The following is a 21,203-nucleotide window of genomic DNA, read 5'->3' as shown; positions in this document are numbered from 1 at the left end:
ATATATTAGTTTGTATATCATGTTGGGTCTTCATATGTTGAGTATTCCCTTATGTTTTATTCTTGTTATCTCATGACGGATTTTCTGGCTCATTTACTCATGATAAAATGTTAAGAAGGATATGTTACGTTGGTACTCGGTTGAGTAAGGCACCGGGTGCCCGTCGCGGCCCTTCGGTTTGGGTCGTGACAGTTAGGGGTATGAATGCCCCTAACAAGCAAAAGGAGGTAAAACTCCTTTGTAATAAAGAAGAGATAGGGTTGATAAGTATGGTAGAAACTAAAATAAAGTTAGAGAAATTCAACCAAGTGGCTAATAAGCTATTTGGAGGATGGGGGAGTATAACAAACTTGAGGGAACACTATAATGGTAGAATTTGGTTGGCATGGAGACAGGAATGTTTTAAAGTTACTCTGAGCACTATGACTGATCAAGCAGTAACATGTATGGTGAGTCATAATAGATTGCAGATTGGCTTTATGATGACTATAGTCTATGCATTCAACACAAAGGACGGAAGAAGAAGCTTGTGGAACTACCTAGACACCGTGAGTAAAAGTGTGGGGGGGTCCATAGATAGTTATGGGAAACTTTAATTCAGTGCTGCATGCTGATGATAGAGTGGGAGGAAATCCTGTAAGCTTGGCTGAAATAGTAGAATTTCAACAGTGCATAGAGAAATGTGAGTTGCTTGAACTGCCAACCAGTGGGAGCAGGTATACATGGAATGATAGACATGGAAACAACAAGATCCTATCAAAAATAGACTGGGTATTCATTAATACAACTTGGCTCAATTTAATCCCAGCATATATGGCTTGCTATCTTGAGGAAGGAATAAGTGACCATTGCCCACTAAAGCTATCAAATGCTAACTCACCAAGGAGGGCAAAAGCTGCTTCCAAATTCTGTAATGTTTGGGCCTCTCATCCAAACTTTAAAGATATAGTCAATGAGGGATGGAAGCAGAAAGTTGAGGGATGTAGTATATTCAAAGTGGTTAAAAAGCTGAAAATGATGAAGAAGGAATTGAGGATGTTGAATAGGAGTTATTTCAGCAATATTATTGAAGAAGCTGATGCAGACAAAATGGCTTTGGCTGCAGCCCAAGCAGAACTTCATAAAAATCCAGTGGATGTTGAGCTACAGTTAGTAGAAAATCAGAAGTTCAAAAAATTCAAGAGATCATCCTACTTGGCAGAGGTATACCTTCAACAAAGGAGAAAAGCTACTTGGATCAAGCTGGGAGATGATAATAATAGATATTTCTTCTCAGTAATTGTGAGCACGTGATTTTTGCCTCACGAAAACTATTCCAAAATAAATCAAAAATAAAATTAATTTCTTTTAGTGTGCAATTTTAGAAATTGTGTTGCGCTTATTAATTGTTTGTGTTTTGTCTGTAAATGTTTGCTTTGTTATAATTAAACAAAATAAAAATAAAAATACATGTTTCATGCATATCTAGGATTTAATTATGCATTTAATAATTGAGTTAATTAAAATAAAATCACAAAAAATATTCATGTTTCACTATGTGATTAATATTTTGTCTATGTGTTAATAATTGTTAAAGGTTGATTAAATGTCTTGTAAAGTTAATTCTTGTTTTTATAATTTTAATTAGGATTTTAATAATTAAATTGGAAAATTTAAATTAGGAAATTGAAATGGATTTTGAACATTAAAAAATCGGGCCTGGACTGAAATCCAGGCCCAAACAAAAATTTTTAACCCTCCACAGCCCAATCCCAACACTCCCATGTCCGGTCCAATTCAAACAAACCAAAACGACAACGTTTGGTCGTCCTTCATCAAGGGTCGTTGGATTAATTCCATCCAACGGCTGAGATCCTACAAACCTAACCTGTGATCCTTACCCGATCCAGTACCCGGTTTAACCCGTCCCCCCAACTTAAACCAAACGACATCATTTTGTTAAGTGAATAGATCCTGGCCATTCATTCTGCCTGATCTAACGGTCAGCATCAATCCACCTCCTCCCCTATATAAACCCAAATCCTTACCCCGGCCCCCTAACTAAACACCCCCCTCTTCACTATTCATCATCTTCTCCGAAAGCACACCCCTAACCCTAGCCGCCCTAGCATCCCATCGCCTGAAACCCGGCGGCAACAACGCCGCCGGTCACCACCTTAACACCCCAGACTCCTCACAACCCCCTCTTTACGGATCCAGGATTAGTTTCCTTCGAATCAGACCCCAACTCTTCGAATCTTAAATCGAAGGTTGGTCTGAAAACCTTATCTTCTCCAATGGCCTCCAAAATAACACCACAGCTTCCCCTAGATACCCTCACCACGGATCTGTTGGTTGCATGGCTCGAATCCTACTGGAACTGCTCGAATCTTCATTTGAAGATTCGAGTGAAACCTGACCCTATCCCAACCTACCTAAAACTCACACCAGTTACCCACCTGACCTCCCTCGTGCCTAGAATACCATTGGTTTGATTCGAATCTGCCCAGAAGTGTTCGAATTTAAAATCCAAGAATCTGAAACCCTAAAAACTTTCACTCATGGAATCTGTCCAATCCAAATGAGGGATTGAGGTCTAAGAGACTTTAATCGAGGTATTCTCAGTTGAGAATACTTCAAATAAAGTCTGTTCAGCCTCAAAAAGGTCCAAGTCCAAGTCGACCCTGTGTCCGTGTGAATTAAGGATTCAGAGGTATTTTTTCTACTTCTTTTGTTTCCTACGTATGTATAGTTGTTTGTTTTAATAACCTGTGTAATTTTTCATATTTTTGTTTATTTAATTCTATGATTCTGTCTCCTACCCGTCTACTTGATCAAAATGTGAATTGTTTCTGTTGGTTATGATTATTTACAATGTGTGAAATCTGTAAGCACGTGATTTTTGCCCTATATGAGAAATACTCCCAAAAAATGCAAAATAAAATGATTTTCCTTGGTGTGCAATTTTGAGTATTTTTGTGATATTTTTGGATAATTATTTGTATTTGTTTGTGTTTGCTTATTTGTTAAATTAATAAAAAATATAAAAATATGTCGCATTTTGCATGTAGGTTTTAATTCTACAATTGTTAGTAATTAAATTACTTTTACAAAAATTAAAAATTACAAAATAGGCACCTTTTGCATTTTTAGCATTTAATGTCCAAATATACAATTTTATGCTTAATTATTACTTAATTGTGCGTTAATGTTATTGGAAGTTAATTAGCGCTTTTATAACTTAATTTAGTTCTTAATAATAATTTAAGTACTTTTATAATTTAGTTTTAGAAAAATAAAAGAAGAAAAGAGAATAAAAATACAAAGAAAAATCGGATTGGGCCACTTCTTCAATTTCAAACCACAGGCCCAAATAATTGCCCAACTTTCCCCATGACCCGGTCCGTTTCAAACCGGGTCGATCCGGTCCGCTCCATTAACCCAACACCCCTTCTTCATTTTTGTCCAACACAAAACAAAACCAAAAAAATAAAAAATAAAAAGTGAATTATCACTATTAATAGTTTTATTTTTTGTTTTTTTTATATATAAAAAAAAATCCGAAAATATTTTATTTTATTTATTATTTTTATTTTAAAATATATATATATATATAGTAATTTCGGAAATGATTTTAAAAAAATAAAAAATAAAAAAATAAAAAAAAAGTAAAAGAATGTAGAAAATTTAAAAAAAAAAGTAAAAAGTTTTAAAAAATTTAAAAGTAAAAGAAAGTTGGAATTAAAAAATAAATATAAAGGTATCTGAAAATTTAAAAAATTTAAAGTAATTGAAAGTAGCATTTTTGAAAGAAAAAGAAAAGATAGTGGTTTGTTTTTTAAAGAAAAGTTAAATAAAGTGAGATTCTCTTTTAAAAAAATAAAAAGTGGGATTTTAAATAAGATAAAGTAATTTAAGTTGGAATTTTAAAAATAAAAGTAAATAAATGTGGTATTTCTTTTTCTAAAAAAATAAAAGCAATTTGTAAGTGGGATTTCTTTTAATTAAAAAATAATAAAATAATAAAAAAACAAATCTGAAAATTTCGAAAATTTTGCTATAAATAGAAGAGAAAATTTAGGAAGAAGGGGTGGAAAAAAAAGAGGAAAAACTAGATAGAGAGAAGAAAAAAAGAGGGGGCGGAGTGAGAAGTATACACCCGATATACATTCTGGATACACTGAATATACAGGGGCAGAATTCATTTTGGAGAGTTTTGAAGTTGAAAAGAATAGTTACTGTTTCATTGTCTCGCTTAAGATCTGAAATAGTCAGAACCTTCCTGCCTTTTACTTCTTCTCTATACTTGGAGTCGTTTATAGTCTCCTGGGTTTTCTACTATTCCTACTGTTACTGGTCTATTCCTGTGTTGCTGGACTGTCGTTATTGTGCTACATTGTTAATACTAGTTATTGCAAGCTAAAAATGTGGAAGCATGAATACATATGAAGAATCGAATTTTGAAGTTTTAATTTCGCTTTTTCTCTGTTCCTTTTATTGATTGTATTTAGGCTATTTTATGTATTATTGAATAATAATTGGAATAAGAGAAAATAACATAAGTTAGTCTTTAATGAATCGGCTTGGCAAAACGGGTTAATTCACTAGCTATGAAGGTTCTAAGATTATCAACACTAGGTTAATTGTGAACAAGTACTTAAATTTAGCTAAGGCATGAATTTGAACTAAATTTCGTGAATTAGGTATTAAGGCATGATTTGAGTTCAAACAAAATTAGAAGAACGTTTAAGTCTAATAAACTTTCTATTAAGCTTTAGTAATTATGGTTAAATCCAGTTTCAAATGGTTGTTAATAATTAATTCCAATAGTTTTTTTTATATATATAACAATGCGAGCTTCAATCTAACTATATTTGATTCTTTTGAATATTAGTTGTCAAATTTTTATTTTATTTATAATTTCGAATTTTTTTAGTAAAATTCTTGTTCATCAATATTTGTATTAATATAGCAATTAGTATGCCATGCTTTCTTAAATAAAAAAAACTCGTAATTAATTAGGATTTTCTTTATTTATTTTAGAGACTAATTTTAATAGAAAAGATGTAGTCGCTTTAGGATTTGTCCATTTAAAATAAATGAGATGAGCCTCGCCTAGTAAAATATATAGATTGTGGGGCCCTCACAAATGTATGTGTTAATTACTTAGAACTCGGGATCGGCCGCTTAGCGAACTTCACGGCCTTTTCTCAAAATAACCCTGCGCTAGTCGCTTTAGGCGCGTATTTAATAATGTTATCTCCTTAAATTCGGGTGCACATTTATGTGACCCAAATCCAAATCTCAACGAAATCGAAATGTGTCTCTAATCACGGGTACATTGATTGTGACGTGGTCTGAGATGTATTTCCATGACATTGCAAATTCTTTTTAATAATGAATGAGACGAGCCTCGACAAACAAAAAATGCACAAGCTGCGGGGCCCTCTAAATGTATATATTAAAATACTTAGAATTCGAGGACAGGCCGTTTAGCGAATTTTACGGCCTTCCCCAAAATAACAAGACGCTAGTTGCTTTAGGCGCGCCTTTAATAATTTATTTTCCTTAACTCGGGTGCACATTTATGTGACCCAAATCCAAATCTCAACCGAGTCGAGATATGCCAAACAACTACGGGTGCATTGATGTAACGTGGTTCGAGATATGTTTCCACGACGTTGCAATTCTCGTAAAATAATAACAATAAGTAAGAAAGCGGTAAAAAGATAAAATTTTGCACAGAAGTTCATATTTGTATAAAATCAGATAATCAAGCCGAATATAACAGTTGAGCGACCGTACTAGAACCACGGAACTCGGGAATCCCTAACACCTTCTCCCGGGTTAACAGAATTCCTTATCCGGATTTCTGGTGCGCAGACTGTAATATGGAGTCATTCTTTTCCTCGATTCGGGATTAAAATTGGTGACTTGGGACACCCTAAATCTCCCAAGTGGCGACTCTGAAATAAATAAACGAATCCCGTTTCGATTGTCCTTTAATTGGAAAAAAACTCCCTTGTACCCTCGTGGGTGCGAAAAAAAGAGGTGCGACAGCTCTGGCGACTCTGCTGGGGAAATAACCCAGAATCTCTGGTTCAGGGTTAAGAATTCGAGCTTAGAATAATTGTTATTATTTGGCTTTATTTATTATCTGATTTTATTATATGTTTGAGCCTATTGTGCTAAATGCTGCTTTTACCGCTTTGATACTATTTGGACTGTATATATAAATTGTGCCGAAACCTTTCTCTTCTTACCTTCGGGGATGTGCTTACTGGTTGAGACTCCTTATTCTGTTAGTGTCATACCCTAAATAAAAGAGGCTCGGAAAGTTTCTAAGCTGGCTGGCCTTTTGGTTCCCGGAAAGGAGCTCCTTCCTCAGCTCGAGTTGTCCGCTCGGGTACACTGTCTAGAACACTGACCCAGGTTTTTGAACATTGAATAATGTGACTTCATGCCGGATCCCTAGTAGGAGCGTTTATTTGCATCATGTGCATTTGACTTAGGGGACTCAACACAGGGGTTGGGTCCGTCTAGGACAAGCAACCTGAAAATAATAGACCATCTTTTGGCATCCTATGTGCTACATGTTGTATATATTCAAGGGTGAATGGGTCATTTGGCGGACCAATGATATTTGCGGACAAATGACACTCCTTATCATCCTGATCACGTTAAATAAGAAAGTTGCACTATTTTTGATAAGCATGCTATTAGGTTAATTAAGCACATGGGGAACATTGTGGAATTCAAGAAGTCTTGGTATTCCACATGTCCCCCACGCTTCATTTTTTGGAAAAAAGCGCATGAGGAACATTCGCGGAGTCCAAGATGTCTTGGAAGTCCTTGTGTCTCCCATGCAACATTTTTGAAAATAATAATAAATTAAATATATATATATATTTTCCACAAATATATTTATATATAATGAAAAAAATGAAAATTTAAAAGATTTGGTATGTTGTCATCATTTTCCACAAATTAGAAAATCGTGAAAAATGACAGTGTAGAGATAGAACTACTTATTTTTAGAAGAAAAAAAACCAATGTCCTAGTAGTATCGAAACTCTGCCGAAATTTTGAGAAAATAAAAAAATAAATGTCTTGTTAGTTTGTTATATTAAAAGCAAAGGAAAAATAGAGAAAAAAAATCATCATTGTTCTGTCTTGTTTTTTCAAAAAATATAGAAAAGAAAATAGTTTGTTTTGCCATGAAAATGAAAATGAAAAAGAGTCTGGTTTTTAAAATGTTTTATTTTATTTTGTTTGTCTATGAAAATGCCAAAAATAAAAATAAAAAGAGTCGGGCGTTGAACGTGATTTTATTATTTGTTCCAAAATAAATATATATATAATCCAAAAAAAAATTCAAAAGAAAATTCAAAATTCAAAAAATATTTTTTTAAGTATTTCTTTTATTAAAGGTAAAAATTCCAAAAAAAAACATTTTCTTTTCTTTAGAATAAGAAAAACAAATGAAAAAAGAAGGAATGTTTTATGTTTTATGTTAGTTAGTTTGTTTGTTATGAATGAAAAATAATAGTTGGTTTGTTTGTTATATAAAAAAAAATAGAAAATGGAAAAGGGTCTTCTCAAAAATAGTTTATTTGCCCGAACTACGCGGGTTTGATTCTCACCGGATGTGAGATGCGTAGGCAACCCTCGTCGGGTCCAACCCCCCTTTTGCTAAAAAAGCCAAAAATAAATAAATAACAAAAAATATATGTCAAATTTTAATTTTGGTGATGTTGTTTTGTCATAAATAGCCGAATGTTCCCGAAAGGGACGCCGGAAGGCTGACTTTGCATAAACAGCCACCTTTGGGTTATTTTTAAGACTTGGTCCAATTGACCCCCACAGCCTAAAAATCTGCGTCCCCGAGACGTTGAAAGGCCGTGTTTGCAATATTGACTTTTCTAATTTGAAAAACGATAAAAAAGAGTTATAAATAAGTCAGGTGATGCTGTTTTGTCATAAATAGCTGAATGTTCCCGAAAGGGACGCCGGAAGGCTGACTTGGCATAAACAGCCACCTTTGGGTCATTTTGAGATATGGACTCACACAGCCTTAAAAATCTTCGTCCCCAAGGCGCTGAAGGGCCGTGTTTGCAACATCAGGTTTTTGTTATAATTTGAAAAAAAAAACAAAGAGTCGGCGGTCAGGTGAATACCGTTTGAATTTTGTCATAATAAGCCGAGCCAGCTTCGACCGCATTTTAAACCGTTCTTGCGGAAATAGCCTTAGAGTATTTTTCAGTTGTCGAAAGGTTATTTTCGTAAAAGAATGGACAAGTTGGTAAAGTGCCAAAATAATCTTCCCCGGCCTCAAAATTCATGTGAAGTTTGACAGGGGCCACATTTGCAAAAATAACCGTTTGGTTGCATTTGACAAATGGGGAAAGGAAGCTGGCCGTTGTTTTTGTAAATCTTTTGATTAGAATATGCGGGTTGTTTGATTTTCAAGTTTGTAGGTCATCTTTAAACCTTCGAAACCCAATTTGTTTTATTATGAAAATTGATAAAGAAAATGTTTCATTGCCTTTTACCTTTCATTTTGTCCGAACTACGCAAGGTCTGATTCATGCGGGGTCATGATACGTAGGCAATCTCCATAAGATTCGACCATAACAAAAAAAAAAGTGAAAAAAACAAAGAGAATGAAAAAAAAACGAAATGAAAAAAGAATGAAAAAATGAAAAATGAAAAAAATAGAAAAAAAGAAGAATGAAAAAAATCAGAAAAAAAAAATGAAAAAATGTTGTTAATAATGAGGACCGACTGAGTCCATTCTAACCTGTTTGTTTCACAAAGAAAATTAAGGTGGTTGGTTTGTGGTAAGCCGGACAATGACACTCAGAATCCTTTACTTGCACCTCATGATACACACTCTGCGGGGATCAGGCCTGATAACAGAAGCACGTGAATCCTAGTGGGAACTTGTTGACGGAGTTTGATGATATTGAAGCGGGTAATGGTCTTGGCAGTATTGATGCAAAGCTCAGTAGCTAAGATGCCAGTTTTGATAAAGTGGGAGGACGCTCCGTTCCTTGGTTAACAAGAAAGAGGCATTTGGTGGCTTATTTTGTTGTCATTTCTTTTGTTCGGATTATTAGGATTGTAATTCGGATTTTGTCCTGTGTCAAACTTTCATATCTTTCCATTTTGTCATAGCAGTTTGTTTAAATTTTGTCTAGTTGGTGTTAGGATTTTATTCTGGTTGTTTTGTCTATTTTATTATTCAAACCATTTCGCCGGTAGTCTAATACAAAGCCGGTCTTTTGTTATTTCCAGTTGTCTTTTGTTTAGTCCTTCTATCATTTCGTTCAATGCCGATTCTAGGGACATGACATGCGCACCCAGTTTGGGCCTAATCTTAAAAGTTAATCATAAAACCATAGGAAGGTGATCAAAGCATTCAAAGGAAATAAGAACGGTTTTGGATTATTTGAAGCCCGAGTCATGTGGAACTGGGGCAAGTTAAACACAAAGAAAACCGTTAAAAGCAAGATTCGCCAAATTGGCATGAGGGTCATTCATGATAATAAGAGTGTCGCCCAACGGTGCTTTAGAATTGACAAATGAAAAAGCAAACATGAATATGATTTGTCAAGACCAACACCATCGGAAGAGACTATAAATCTGTGTTCAATTGTGTTGTTTGCACTTGGCATGTTTTGAAGACTGAAATGACGAAGGCATTTTGTTCTGCTACCTAAACACTTTATCCTTCGTTACCCCTTTTGAGCCTTACTTATTTTTCTTTCATACCCCTCGTTCGGAATCAGTAGCAACGACTAGAAAACACAAGCGTGGCAGGTAAACGAAAAAAAAAAAAACAACAAAACGAAAAAAAAGAAAAGAAGAGAAAAATGAAAAAAAAACAAAGGAAAGTCAAATGAAAAAAGAGGAATTGGGAACTACGTTTGACCTGATTCCTCAAAGAGGATACGTAGGCGCTTCACGGCTCGGTCATAGTTTTGAAAAATGAAAAAAAAAATCAATTAGGATATCCCCAAGCAAGAAACTGGGCAAAGGTTGTGTTTATTGTGAATAAATCTAATTCCGAAGGTTGTAACTAATAACCTAAAATTAATGTATTTTTTTAGCCTTTTATACCCTTTCTTTCTAGCCTATCCAAAACCCACATTACAGTCCAAAGAAAGACCTTCTGACCAGTCTTCAAAAGATGCCAAGTCAGACAAATGAGAGTCTTACCGGCGAACATAACATTCTGTTCCACAGCAGAAAGGACTCTAATCTCCAGCAGAAAGAGTTATACCGGCGACACTCCAAATCCCCAGCTGGAAAGTAATACAAATGAGAGAGTCTTATCGGTGAAAACCTTCACAGGCACCATAAAGCGATGAAAGCTGAGAGAAAACCAAAATGAGAGAGGCTTGATAGTGAAAAAACCCTTCGGGCACTACAAGTCGAATAAGATTGGGAATCAGATGGGGAATCGTCAAGGGAAGGTCTTGAGAGACGATTGACGGCAGAGGATAGGCCACATACGCATGTCATGGCCATTAGAGTCGGTATCTGCGTTTGATAGATTTTTATTTATAGTTTCTTTTGTTAGAGAGTCATCTTTTCCTTTGTCTTTATTTTGTTTTTTTTATTTTTTTCCTTTCATAGGAAAATTCCCTAGTAGAGTCTGTTTGGTCGGAACCAGTGGGAAATGACTTCAAAATAGGCCATCAACTAGTACATCCAAGTGGTACAAGGAACAGGCGCAAAACCCGTGTCAAGAAGGGTATCCCTATCAAGATGAGATTGATAAAAGGGATGGGCCAGTGTCAGCAATTAATATCATCCCCAGCAAGTTTGATAGCATAATGGAACACAAAGCTGGGAAAGGAGAAAGAGGAAACCATCCCCAACAAGAGTGGCATGACCGCTTACCATGTTTTTAAACTAACAAATTTTTCTTTGATTTAGAAACAGGGAAAATGAACGTTATTGATGGCGGAAAGACAGGCCATAAAGAAAATCATCAAACCGGGGCAGAAAATTTTCTCATTGTGAAAATTTTCTCGAAGACAGGCGCCCACCTGAATAACGAGAGGAATACTTTTATGTCTTAGTATAGACAGGTGCCCACCTGAATAACGAGAGGAATACTTTTTGTCTGTGCATTTCATATTTCAGGCACCCACCTGTATAACAAGGGAATACATTTCATGTCTTTACCATTAGGCACCCACCTGTATAACAAGGGAATACATTCCACGTCTGTTCCAATAGGAGACGCACTTCCTAAGCCTAGCCTTTACCAATAGGAGACGCACTTCCTAAGCTTAGCCTTTACCAATAGGAGACGCACTTCCTAAGTCTAGTTTTGCCAATAGGAGACGCACTTCCTAAGCTTTACCCATAGGAGACGCACTTCCTAAGTTATTTCACCCATAGGAGATGCATTTCCTCCTAATTTTATTTTTACCCATAGGAGATGCATTTCCTCCTAAGTTTGTTTTAGTTTCACCCATAGGAGATGCATTTCCTCCTAAGTTTGTTTTAGTCCACCCATAGGAGATGCATTTCCTCCTAAGTTTGTTTTAGTCCACCCATAGGAGATGCATTTCCTCCTAAGTTTGTTTTAGTTTCACCCATAGGAGATGCATTTCCTCCTAAGTTTGTTTTAGTCCACCCATAGGAGATGCATTACTTCCTAAGTTATTTCACCCATAGGAGATGCATTTCCTCCTAATTTTATTTTTACCCATAGGAGATGCATTTCCTCCTAAGTTTGTTTTAGTTTCACCCATAGGAGATGCATTTCCTCCTAAGTTTGTTTTAGTCCACCCATAGGAGATGCATTTCCTCCTAAGTTTGTTTTAGTCCACCCATAGGAGATGCATTTCCTCCTAAGTTTGTTTTAGTTTCACCCATAGGAGATGCATTTCCTCCTAAGTTTGTTTTAGTCCACCCATAGGAGATGCATTTCCTCCTAAGTTTGTTTTAGTTTCACCCATAGGAGATGCATTTCCTCCTAAGTTTGTTTTAGTCCACCCATAGGAGATGCATTTCCTCCTAAGTTTGTTTTAGTTTCACCCATAGGAGATGCATTTCCTCCTAAGTTTGTTTTAGTCCACCCATAGGAGATGCATTTCCTCCTAAGTTTGTTTTAGTTTCACCCATAGGAGATGCATTTCCTCCTAAGTTTGTTTTAGTCCACCCATAGGAGATGCATTTCCTCCTAAGTTTGTTTTAGTTCCACCCATAGGAGATGCATTTCCTCCTAAGTTTGTTTTGGTCCACCCATAGGAGATGCATTTCCTCCTAAGTTTGTTTTAGTTTCACCCTTAGGAGATGTATTTCCTCCTAAGTTTGTTTTTTACCCATAGGAGATGTATTTCCTCCTAAAGTTTATTTTTACCAATAGGAGACGCACATCCTAAGTTAAGTTTCACCAATAGGAGACGCACATCCTAAGATAAGTTTCACCATTAGGAGACGCACTTCCTAAGTCAATTTCACCAATAGGAGACGCACATCCTAAGTAAGTTCCACCAAGAGGAGACGCACATCCTAAGTTAGTTTCACCAAGAGGAGACGCACTTCCTAAGAAAAGTTTCACCAATAGGAGACGCACGTCCTAAGGAGATGCACTTCCTAAAAATAGTTTCACCAGTAGGAGACGCACTTCCTAAGCCAAGTTTTACCAATAGGAGACGCACTTCCTAAGAATAGTTTCACCAATAGGAGACGCACTTCCTAAGTTTAGTTGTACCAATAGGAGACGCACTTCCTAAGTTATTTCACCCAATAGGAGACGCACATCCTAAGTTATTTCACCCAATAGGAGACGCACTTCCTAAGTTAGTTTTACCCAATAGGAGACGCACTTCCTAAGAAAAGTTTCACCAATAGGAGACGCACTTCCTAAGTTTATTTCACCAATAGGAGACGCACTTCCTAAGTTTATTTCACCAACAGGAGACGCACTTCCTAATTATAGTTGTACCCATAGGAGATGCACTTCCTAAGTAAGTTTTACCAATAGGAGATGCACTTCCTAAGTTTAGTTTTTCCCAATAGGAGACGCACTTCCTAAGTTTATTGTACCCAATAGGAGACGCACTTCCTAAGTTCAGTTTTACCATAGGAGACGCACTTCCTAAAGTTCAGTTTTACCATAGGAGATGCACTTCCTAAGTTTAGTTTTACCATAGGAGACGCACTTCCTAAGTTCAGTTCTACCAATAGGAGACGCACTTCCTAAGTTCAGTTTTACCATAGGAGACGCACTTCCCAAGTTCAGTTCTACCAATAGGAGACGCACTTCCTAAGTTTATTGTACCCACAGGAGACGCACTTCCTAAGTTTATTGTACCCAATAGGAGACGCACTTCCTTAAAGTTTAGTTTTGCCCATAGGAGACGCACTTCCTAAGTTTACTTTTATCCCATAGGAGACGCACTTCCTAAATTAAGATTTCACGCATAGGAGACGCATTTCCTAAATTATTTTCATTCATAGGAGACGCACTTCCTAGTTCAAAATCATTAAGGTTTCACCCATAGGAGACGCACTTCCTAAGACTATTTAACCCCTAGGAGACGCACTTCCTAAGTTTAATTTCGTGCATAGGAAACGCACTTCCTGAATTAAGTTTACTTTAGGAGACGCACTTCCTAGTTTGGCTTTTTCAGGTTATACTTTATTTCAGGAGACGCACTTCCGGAATTGAGATTTCACCCTTAGGAGATGCACTTCGTAGTTTGATTCATTTTGAGTTCGACCATAGGAAACACAATTCCTAGTCTAGTTCTTTGAAGTTTTCACCCTTAGGAGACGCACTTCCTAGTTTAGCTCATTCCGATTCAACCATAGAAGAAGCACTTTCTAGTTTGAGTCATTGAGGTTTTTTTAGCAGACACATTTGCTAGCAAGAGTTTTGGTTTTACTCGTAGGATATGCACATCCTAGCCAAGTCTTTAGTTTACTCTCATCATTGCATCAGTAGTATAAATAGGTTACAATTTTGCTAACGACTCACAAATCTTCCCAGTGCAAACTGGGTTAGGAAATTCTCGTTTGTTTTGTTTGTTTTGGTTGTAGGATCCCACCTGGAGAATAGAGGTTGTTAAATTCAAGATGATGAAGCCAGGCGCCTGCCCATAATAACAGAAGAATACATTCCAGTCTTTACTTTTCAAGTGTTGAAGTTGGGAGCCCGCCCAGATAACAGAGGCATACATTTCAGTCTTTAATTTTCAAGTAGTGAAGTTGGGAGTCCGCCCAGATAACAGAGGCATACATTCCAGTCTTTACTTTTCAAGTGTTGAAGTTGGGAGCCCGCCCAGATAACAGAGGCATACATTCCAGTCTTTACTTTTCAAGTGTTGAAGTTGGGAGCCCGCCCATAATAACAGAGGCATACATTTCAAGATCAAGTCAGAAGACAATAAAACAGAGGGTTACAACAAGAATCTCCAACAGGAAACAATAAAATCTCAGCACCAGAAACAGAAGGTTGCAATAAGAGGTCCCAGCACAAATTCAGGCGCATGACTCAAAAGGAAGAAAAGACGCGTCTTGAAAGAAGCAGCTGGTGAACATTAAATCATGCCCAGCATAACAAGTCTGATGAAGAAAGCCGTACCCACCAGAGGAACCGCCAAAAGCTTAATGAAGAAAGCCATGTCCCCAGCGGACCGAGCAAAATGATGAAAACTGGTATTCAGAAAAGCAGATGGCCAGTATCATTCCAAAATTCACGGAAGAAAAGCACCGGAGGAAACACAAGTCGACAAGAAAGCAAGGCAATAAGAACAAATTTCAATCTAGCCTAGCTTCTTGTTTTCTTTTAAGCACGGTGTAACAAGGAGATCGGTAAGTAGTGATAACAACATGCAACAGCAGTAACATCGTAGTCCCACGGTAGTCCCAGCTACCAAAACTTCCCGAACTACATTAACCTGATTCCCCTTTAGCCAGGGATATGTAGGAAACCTTTGAAGCAAAGATTCGGTTAAATCTTTTTTAAAAAAAAATGCTTCACACGGAGTACTCGGATGGGCAAAAATCGCTCGCTTTATCTTTGCACGAAAACCCTTCGTGTCTCCGGGCAAAGAGGGGCAGCTGTAAGCACGTGATTTTTGCCCTATATGAGAAATACTCCCAAAAAAATGCAAAATAAAATGATTTTCCTTGGTGTGCAATTTTGAGTATTTTTGTGATATTTTTGTGATATTTTTGGATAATTATTTGTATTTGTTTGTGTTTGCTTATTTGTTAAATTAATAAAAAATATAAAAATATGTCGCATTTTGCATGTAGGATTTAATTCTACAATTGTTAGTAATTAAATTAGTTTTACAAAAATTAAAAATTACAAAAATAGGCACCTTTTGCATTTTTAGCATTTAATGTCCAAATATACAATTTTATGCTTAATTATTACTTAATTGTGCGTTAATTGTTATTGGAAGTTAATTTGTGCTTTTATAACTTAATTTAGTTCTTAATAATAATTTAAGTACTTTTATAATTTAGTTTTAGAAAAATAAAAGAAGAAAAGAGAACAAAAATACAAAGAAAAATCGGATTGGGCCACTTCTTCAATTTCAAACCACAGGCCCAAATAATTGCCCAACTTTCCCCATGACCCGGTCCGTTTCAAACCGGGTCGATCCGGTCCGCTCCATTAACCCAACACCCCTTCTTCATTTTTGTCCAACACAAAACAAAACCAAAAAAATAAAAAATAAAAAGTGAATTATCACTATTAATAGTTTTGTTTTTTGTTTTTTATATATATAAAAACAAAATCCGAAAATATTTTATTTTATTTATTATTTATTTTAAAAAATATATATATATAGTAATTTCGGAAATGATTTTAAAAAAATAAAAATAAAAATAAAAAAGTAAAAGAATGTAGAAAATTTAAAAAAAAAGTAAAAAGTTTTAAAAAATTTAAAAGTAAAAGAAAGTTGGAATTAAAAAATAAATATAAAGGTATCTGAAAATTTAAAAAATTTAAAGTAATTGAAAGTAGCATTTTTGAAAGAAAAAGAAAAGATAGTGGTTTGTTTTTTAAAGAAAAGTTAAATAAAGTGAGATTCTCTTTTAAAAAAATAAAAAGTGGGATTTTAAATAAGATAAAGTAATTTAAGTTGGAATTTTAAAAATAAAAGTAAATAAATGTGGTATTTCTTTTTCTAAAAAAATAAAAGCAATTTGTAAGTGGGATTTCTTTTAATTAAAAAATAATAAAATAATAAAAAAACAAATCTGAAAATTTCGAAAATTTTGCTATAAATAGAAGAGAAAATTTAGGAAGAAGGGGTGGAAAAAAAAGAGGAAAAACTAGATAGAGAGAAGAAAAAAAGAGGGGGCGGAGTGAGAAGTATACACCCGATATACATTCTGGATACACTGAATATACAGGGGCAGAATTCATTTTGGAGAGTTTTGAAGTTGAAAAGAATAGTTACTGTTTCATTGCCTCGCTTAAGATCTGAAACAGTCAGAACCTTCCTGCCTTTTACTTCTTCTCTATACTTGGAGTCGTTTATAGTCTCCTGGGTTTTCTACTATTCCTACTGTTACTGGTCTATTCCTGTGTTGCTGGACTGTCGTTGTTGTGCTACATTGTTACTACTGTTGCTGCTTCTCAGCTTCATCTTCTCTTGTTTTCCAATACCAGGTACACGAATGTAATACTAGTTATTGCAAGCTAAAAATGTGGAAGCATGAATACATATGAAGAATCGAATTTTGAAGTTTTAATTTCGCTTTTTCTCTGTTCCTTTTATTGATTGTATTTAGGCTATTTTATGTATTATTGAATAATAATTGGAATAAAAGAAAATAACATAAGTTAGTCTTTAATGAATCGGCTTGGCAAAACGGGTTAATTCACTAGCTATGAAGGTTCTAAGATTATCAACAGTAGGTTAATTGTGAACAAGTACTTAAATTTAGCTAAGGCATGAATTTGAACTAAATTTCGTGAATTAGGTATTAAGGAATGATTTGAGTTCAAACAAAATTAGAAGAACGTTTAAGTCTAATAAACTTTCTATTAAGCTTTAGTAATTATGGTTAAATCCAGTTTCAAATGGTTGTTAATAATTAATTCCAATAGTTTTTTTTTATATATAACAATGCGAGCTTCAATCTAACTATATTTGATTCTTTTGAATATTAGTTGTCAAATTTTTATTTTATTTATAATTTCGAATTTTTTTAGTAAAATTCTTGTTCATCAATATTTGTATTAATATAGCAATTAGTATGCCATGCTTTCTTAAATAAATAAAAAACTCGTAATTAATTAGGATTTTCTTTATTTATTTTAGAGACTAATTTTAATAGAAAAGATGTAGTCGCTTTAGGATTTGTCCATTTAAAATAAATGAGATGAACCTCGCCTAGTAAAATATATAGATTGCGGGGCCCTCACAAATGTATGTGTTAATTACTTAGAACTCGGGATCGGCCGCTTAGCGAACTTCACGGCCTTTTCTCAAAATAACCCTGCGCTAGTCGCTTTAGGCGCGTATTTAATAATGTTATCTCCTTAAATTCGGGTGCACATTTATGTGACCCAAATCCAAATCTCAACGAAATCGAAATGTGTCTCTAATCACGGGTACATTGATTGTGACGTGGTCTGAGATGTATTTCCATGACATTGCAAATTCTTTTTAATAATGAATGAGACGAGCCTCGACAAACAAAAAATGCACAAGCTGCGGGGCCCTCTAAATGTATATATTAAAATACTTAGAATTCGAGGACAGGCCGTTTAGCGAATTTTGCGGTCTTCCCCAAAATAACAAGACGCTAGTTGCTTTAGGCGCGCCTTTAATAATTTATTTTCCTTAACTCAGGTGCACATTTATGTGACTCAAATCCAAATCTCAACCGAGTCGAGATATGCCAAACAACTACGGGTGCATTGATGTAACGTGGTTCGATATATGTTTCCACGACGTTGCAATTCTCGTAAAATAATAACAATAAGTAAGAAAGCGGTAAAAAGATAAAATTTTGCACATAAGTTCATATTTGTATAAAATCAGATAATCAAGCCGAATATAACAGTTGAGCGACCGTGCTAGAACCACGGAACTCGGGAATGCCTAACACCTTCTCCCGGGTTAACAGAATTCCTTATCCGGATTTCTGGTGCACAGACTGTAATATGGAGTCATTCTTTTCCTCGATTCGGGATTAAAATTGGTGACTTGGGACACCCTAAATCTCCCAAGTGGCGACTCTGAAATAAATAAACGAATCCCGTTTCGATTGTCCTTTAATTGAAAAAAACTCCCTTGTACCCTCGCGGGTGCGGAAAAAGGAGGTGCGACATAATCGACTCGATTAAGTTCGTCGATTAGCTGTGTTATAAATCCTGTTTCTGAAAATGTTGATTGAAACAACCTGTTTTGGATGGATTATTTTGTTGTAATCAGTTGTTTCGTATTTGATAGTCAGTTGATTAATACTCGTTTGTAAATCAATAATTCTGTCAAAATAAATGTTGTGTATATATTGTTTCCTGAACATTAAGTTTCAGGGCATTGTCAGTATATTGACAATGCTCCTGTGTTTGTTTGATTTTAGTTCAAAGTTGAAGTTCAGTTTGAATTATTGTACTGAATTCAGTGTAATGCTATTGTGATGTTAAGTTTGAATTCAAGTTTACAAGGGTTGATTAGATACAACTGTGTTAGGAAATTGATTAGGATTGGTTCTAGCTGTTTAAATCAGAAGGATAATTAAGCCTGGACAGATTTTAAAATCTGTTTTGTATCAGATTTTGAATTTTAGTTTAAAGGCAGTAATAACAGTAATTACAGTAGGATTTCTGGGGTATTTCTGGGATAAAACAGTGAGGGTAATATGATAATAATAGTGGGCTGAAAGTGGAATGTTAATGGCTTTTAATTTAATGGGATAATGGGAAACAAAGGGTAATGGGCTGCTGAAAGTCAGGATAAGATCACTTAATGGGATTTAAAGTAGTAAAAGCAGATTTTAATAGGACTTAATAATTTTTAAAAGAGAAAAGGGTCCAGGCAGCACTGAAAAGAAAAGAGGCAGACCTGTATAAATACAGGATCTGATTTTAAGGCAAAAAAAAAAGAGGGGAACACACACAGAGATACATATACACAGAGAGATACACAGAGGGAAAAGAGAGAAATTAAGAAAAGAAACACATACTGAATCAGAAACAACAATCTAAAAAGAAAGAAGAAAACAAAAAGAAACAGAAGAATGAGAACACACACACATACACACAATCTGAAACAGATATAGAAGAAGGAAAGAAAAATCCGAAACATATTTTTCCTGGAATCTGTCCGTGTTTGTTTGTTGATACTGTGTGGTTTAAATCTGAAATTTTTTTCTCAAATTTCTGTTACTTTTGGTCTGGTTTCACGGGACTCGTTGATTGTGCTCAAAATCGGCTGCGTTATTTGGCACTTTCTGCCTATTTTGTTGCTGCTATTACTGCTGAAATTTACTCCTTCTACCTTCATTTCCAGGTACATATCTTTTAAACTCATGTTGTGAAGAGCTTCAACATGACAAATAAATGAAGCTTGGAAATTATAATTCTAAGTTCATTAGTTTAAATTTCAGCTTTGTTTCATGTTGGTTAACTAGTAGTGAGTTCGACACGATGGTTATAAGTTAATTGTCTTATTTTGAAATTCGTATAAAAGCTTTGTAATAATGTTATCCATTTCGAAATCTCATTAGTTTAGTTATATTTGAACTGTCAAAATAAGGAAAATGGCAGAAAGTTGACCATTATTCAAACTTTATGGTATTGTTAGTTAGGTACAACATAATATAGAAATATCAAGGAAAACATACATTATTGGTTTATTTTGTTAGTTAGTTAGTTGTTGTTTAAAGCTAGGTGATGTTGGTTGCACTTTGCTATATTATGGCATAACAATGGTTATGTTTACAATCAATAGTTGAAAGTTGCATTAGTAAAATCCGCTATGTTCACAATGTCAAAATATGACGAATAATGTTGTATGCAATATCATTTTATTAAGTCAACAGGTAGATTTGTTCTCTTTCTTAATAACAAATGGCCTAGGAATTTTACAATGCGAAAGTTAGCGTTTGCCGATAGTTCGCGTAGGTTAAGAATAGAAATCGTTTCGATTATGTATATCCTAAACTCAATCATAAGCAGAATTAACCAAAATAATCATGCATATCGGATTAAGAACAAGTGATGTAGAAATAGATTAGATTTATAACGTGTAACAATTTTAAGAGTGCAAAAATAGCATTCGTTGCAAAAAGAATAATGAGAATTCTTCGAAAATATCATTTCCTTTCAAGAATTAATTTTTTCTTAGTTTCATACGCTATTCACATTTTTAGTATACATATGTTGTATTTACTAAAAAATAGTGTTAATCTTATGTTTATTCTTTTCTTTAAATTTGAATAGCTTGGAGGAATGTAATTCATACGCGAAAAATATAATCAGCGGTCAACATTTAATAAATTGTGAATTCTTTTCAAAGAATTTAAGGGCATCTCAAAAATGGGAATTTCTCATGATTTTCACATAAAAATGTATGGATATAATAAACAATTTGTGGAAAATCCATAATACCATTACGAATATTTTGCACGATTAGGGATGCGTTCGCGTAACCTGATTATATTTTTAAAAGCAAATTCGGATTATGCGTTCGCGCAACTTCGAGCGAATATTTAATAAAAGGGATTTCTCCAAGAATGTTAAAATAATTTCATATAACCCGAGATGTGCATACAAGGGCGACGTTGTTCTTAATTTTATTTCTAACTTCGAACGTATGATTTTTTATAATAAAAATATAAAATATTATCAACCTTTTTATGTACACGTATGCGTGGCATGATTCTTTATGATTATAAAAGGTATATAATATGAGTATACATACGCGTAATTCGTTTATATAATTGTAAACAATCTAAATAAAAGCGGTGACAAAATCATGCGATAAAAATATATTTAGTAAAATCAAAATAATTAAGCCAAGAATAAAAACAGTTGAGCAACCGTGCTAGAACCACGGAATTCGGAAATGCCTAACACCTTCTTCCGGATTAACAGAATTCCTTACTCAAGATTTCTGGTTCGCAGAATAACAAACAGAGTCATATTCTCCTCGATTCAAGGATTAAAACCGGTGACTTGGGACGCCTTAAAATTCCCAGGTGGCGACTCTGAAACAAAT

The 21,203-nt window shown here is 34.8% G+C and overlaps 1 protein-coding gene across 1 annotated transcript in view; it reads left to right on the top strand.

The window, feature by feature from the left end:
* Positions 1-582: 582 nt before the first annotated feature.
* LOC107819157 (uncharacterized) overlaps positions 583-21,203 on the top strand; it is a 41,149-nt gene continuing 20,528 nt past the window's right edge. Inside the window, exon 1 of the mRNA XM_075253190.1 lies at positions 583-1,275. Within this exon, the coding sequence (XP_075109291.1) occupies positions 583-1,275 (693 nt within the window). The remainder of the gene's footprint in view (positions 1,276-21,203) is intronic.

Source organism: Nicotiana tabacum, chromosome 5 (genome assembly GCF_000715075.1).
Source record: "Nicotiana tabacum cultivar K326 chromosome 5, ASM71507v2, whole genome shotgun sequence".
Taxonomy (NCBI): Eukaryota; Viridiplantae; Streptophyta; class Magnoliopsida; order Solanales; family Solanaceae; genus Nicotiana; species Nicotiana tabacum.
This window is presented reverse-complemented; position numbering and strand designations above follow the sequence as displayed.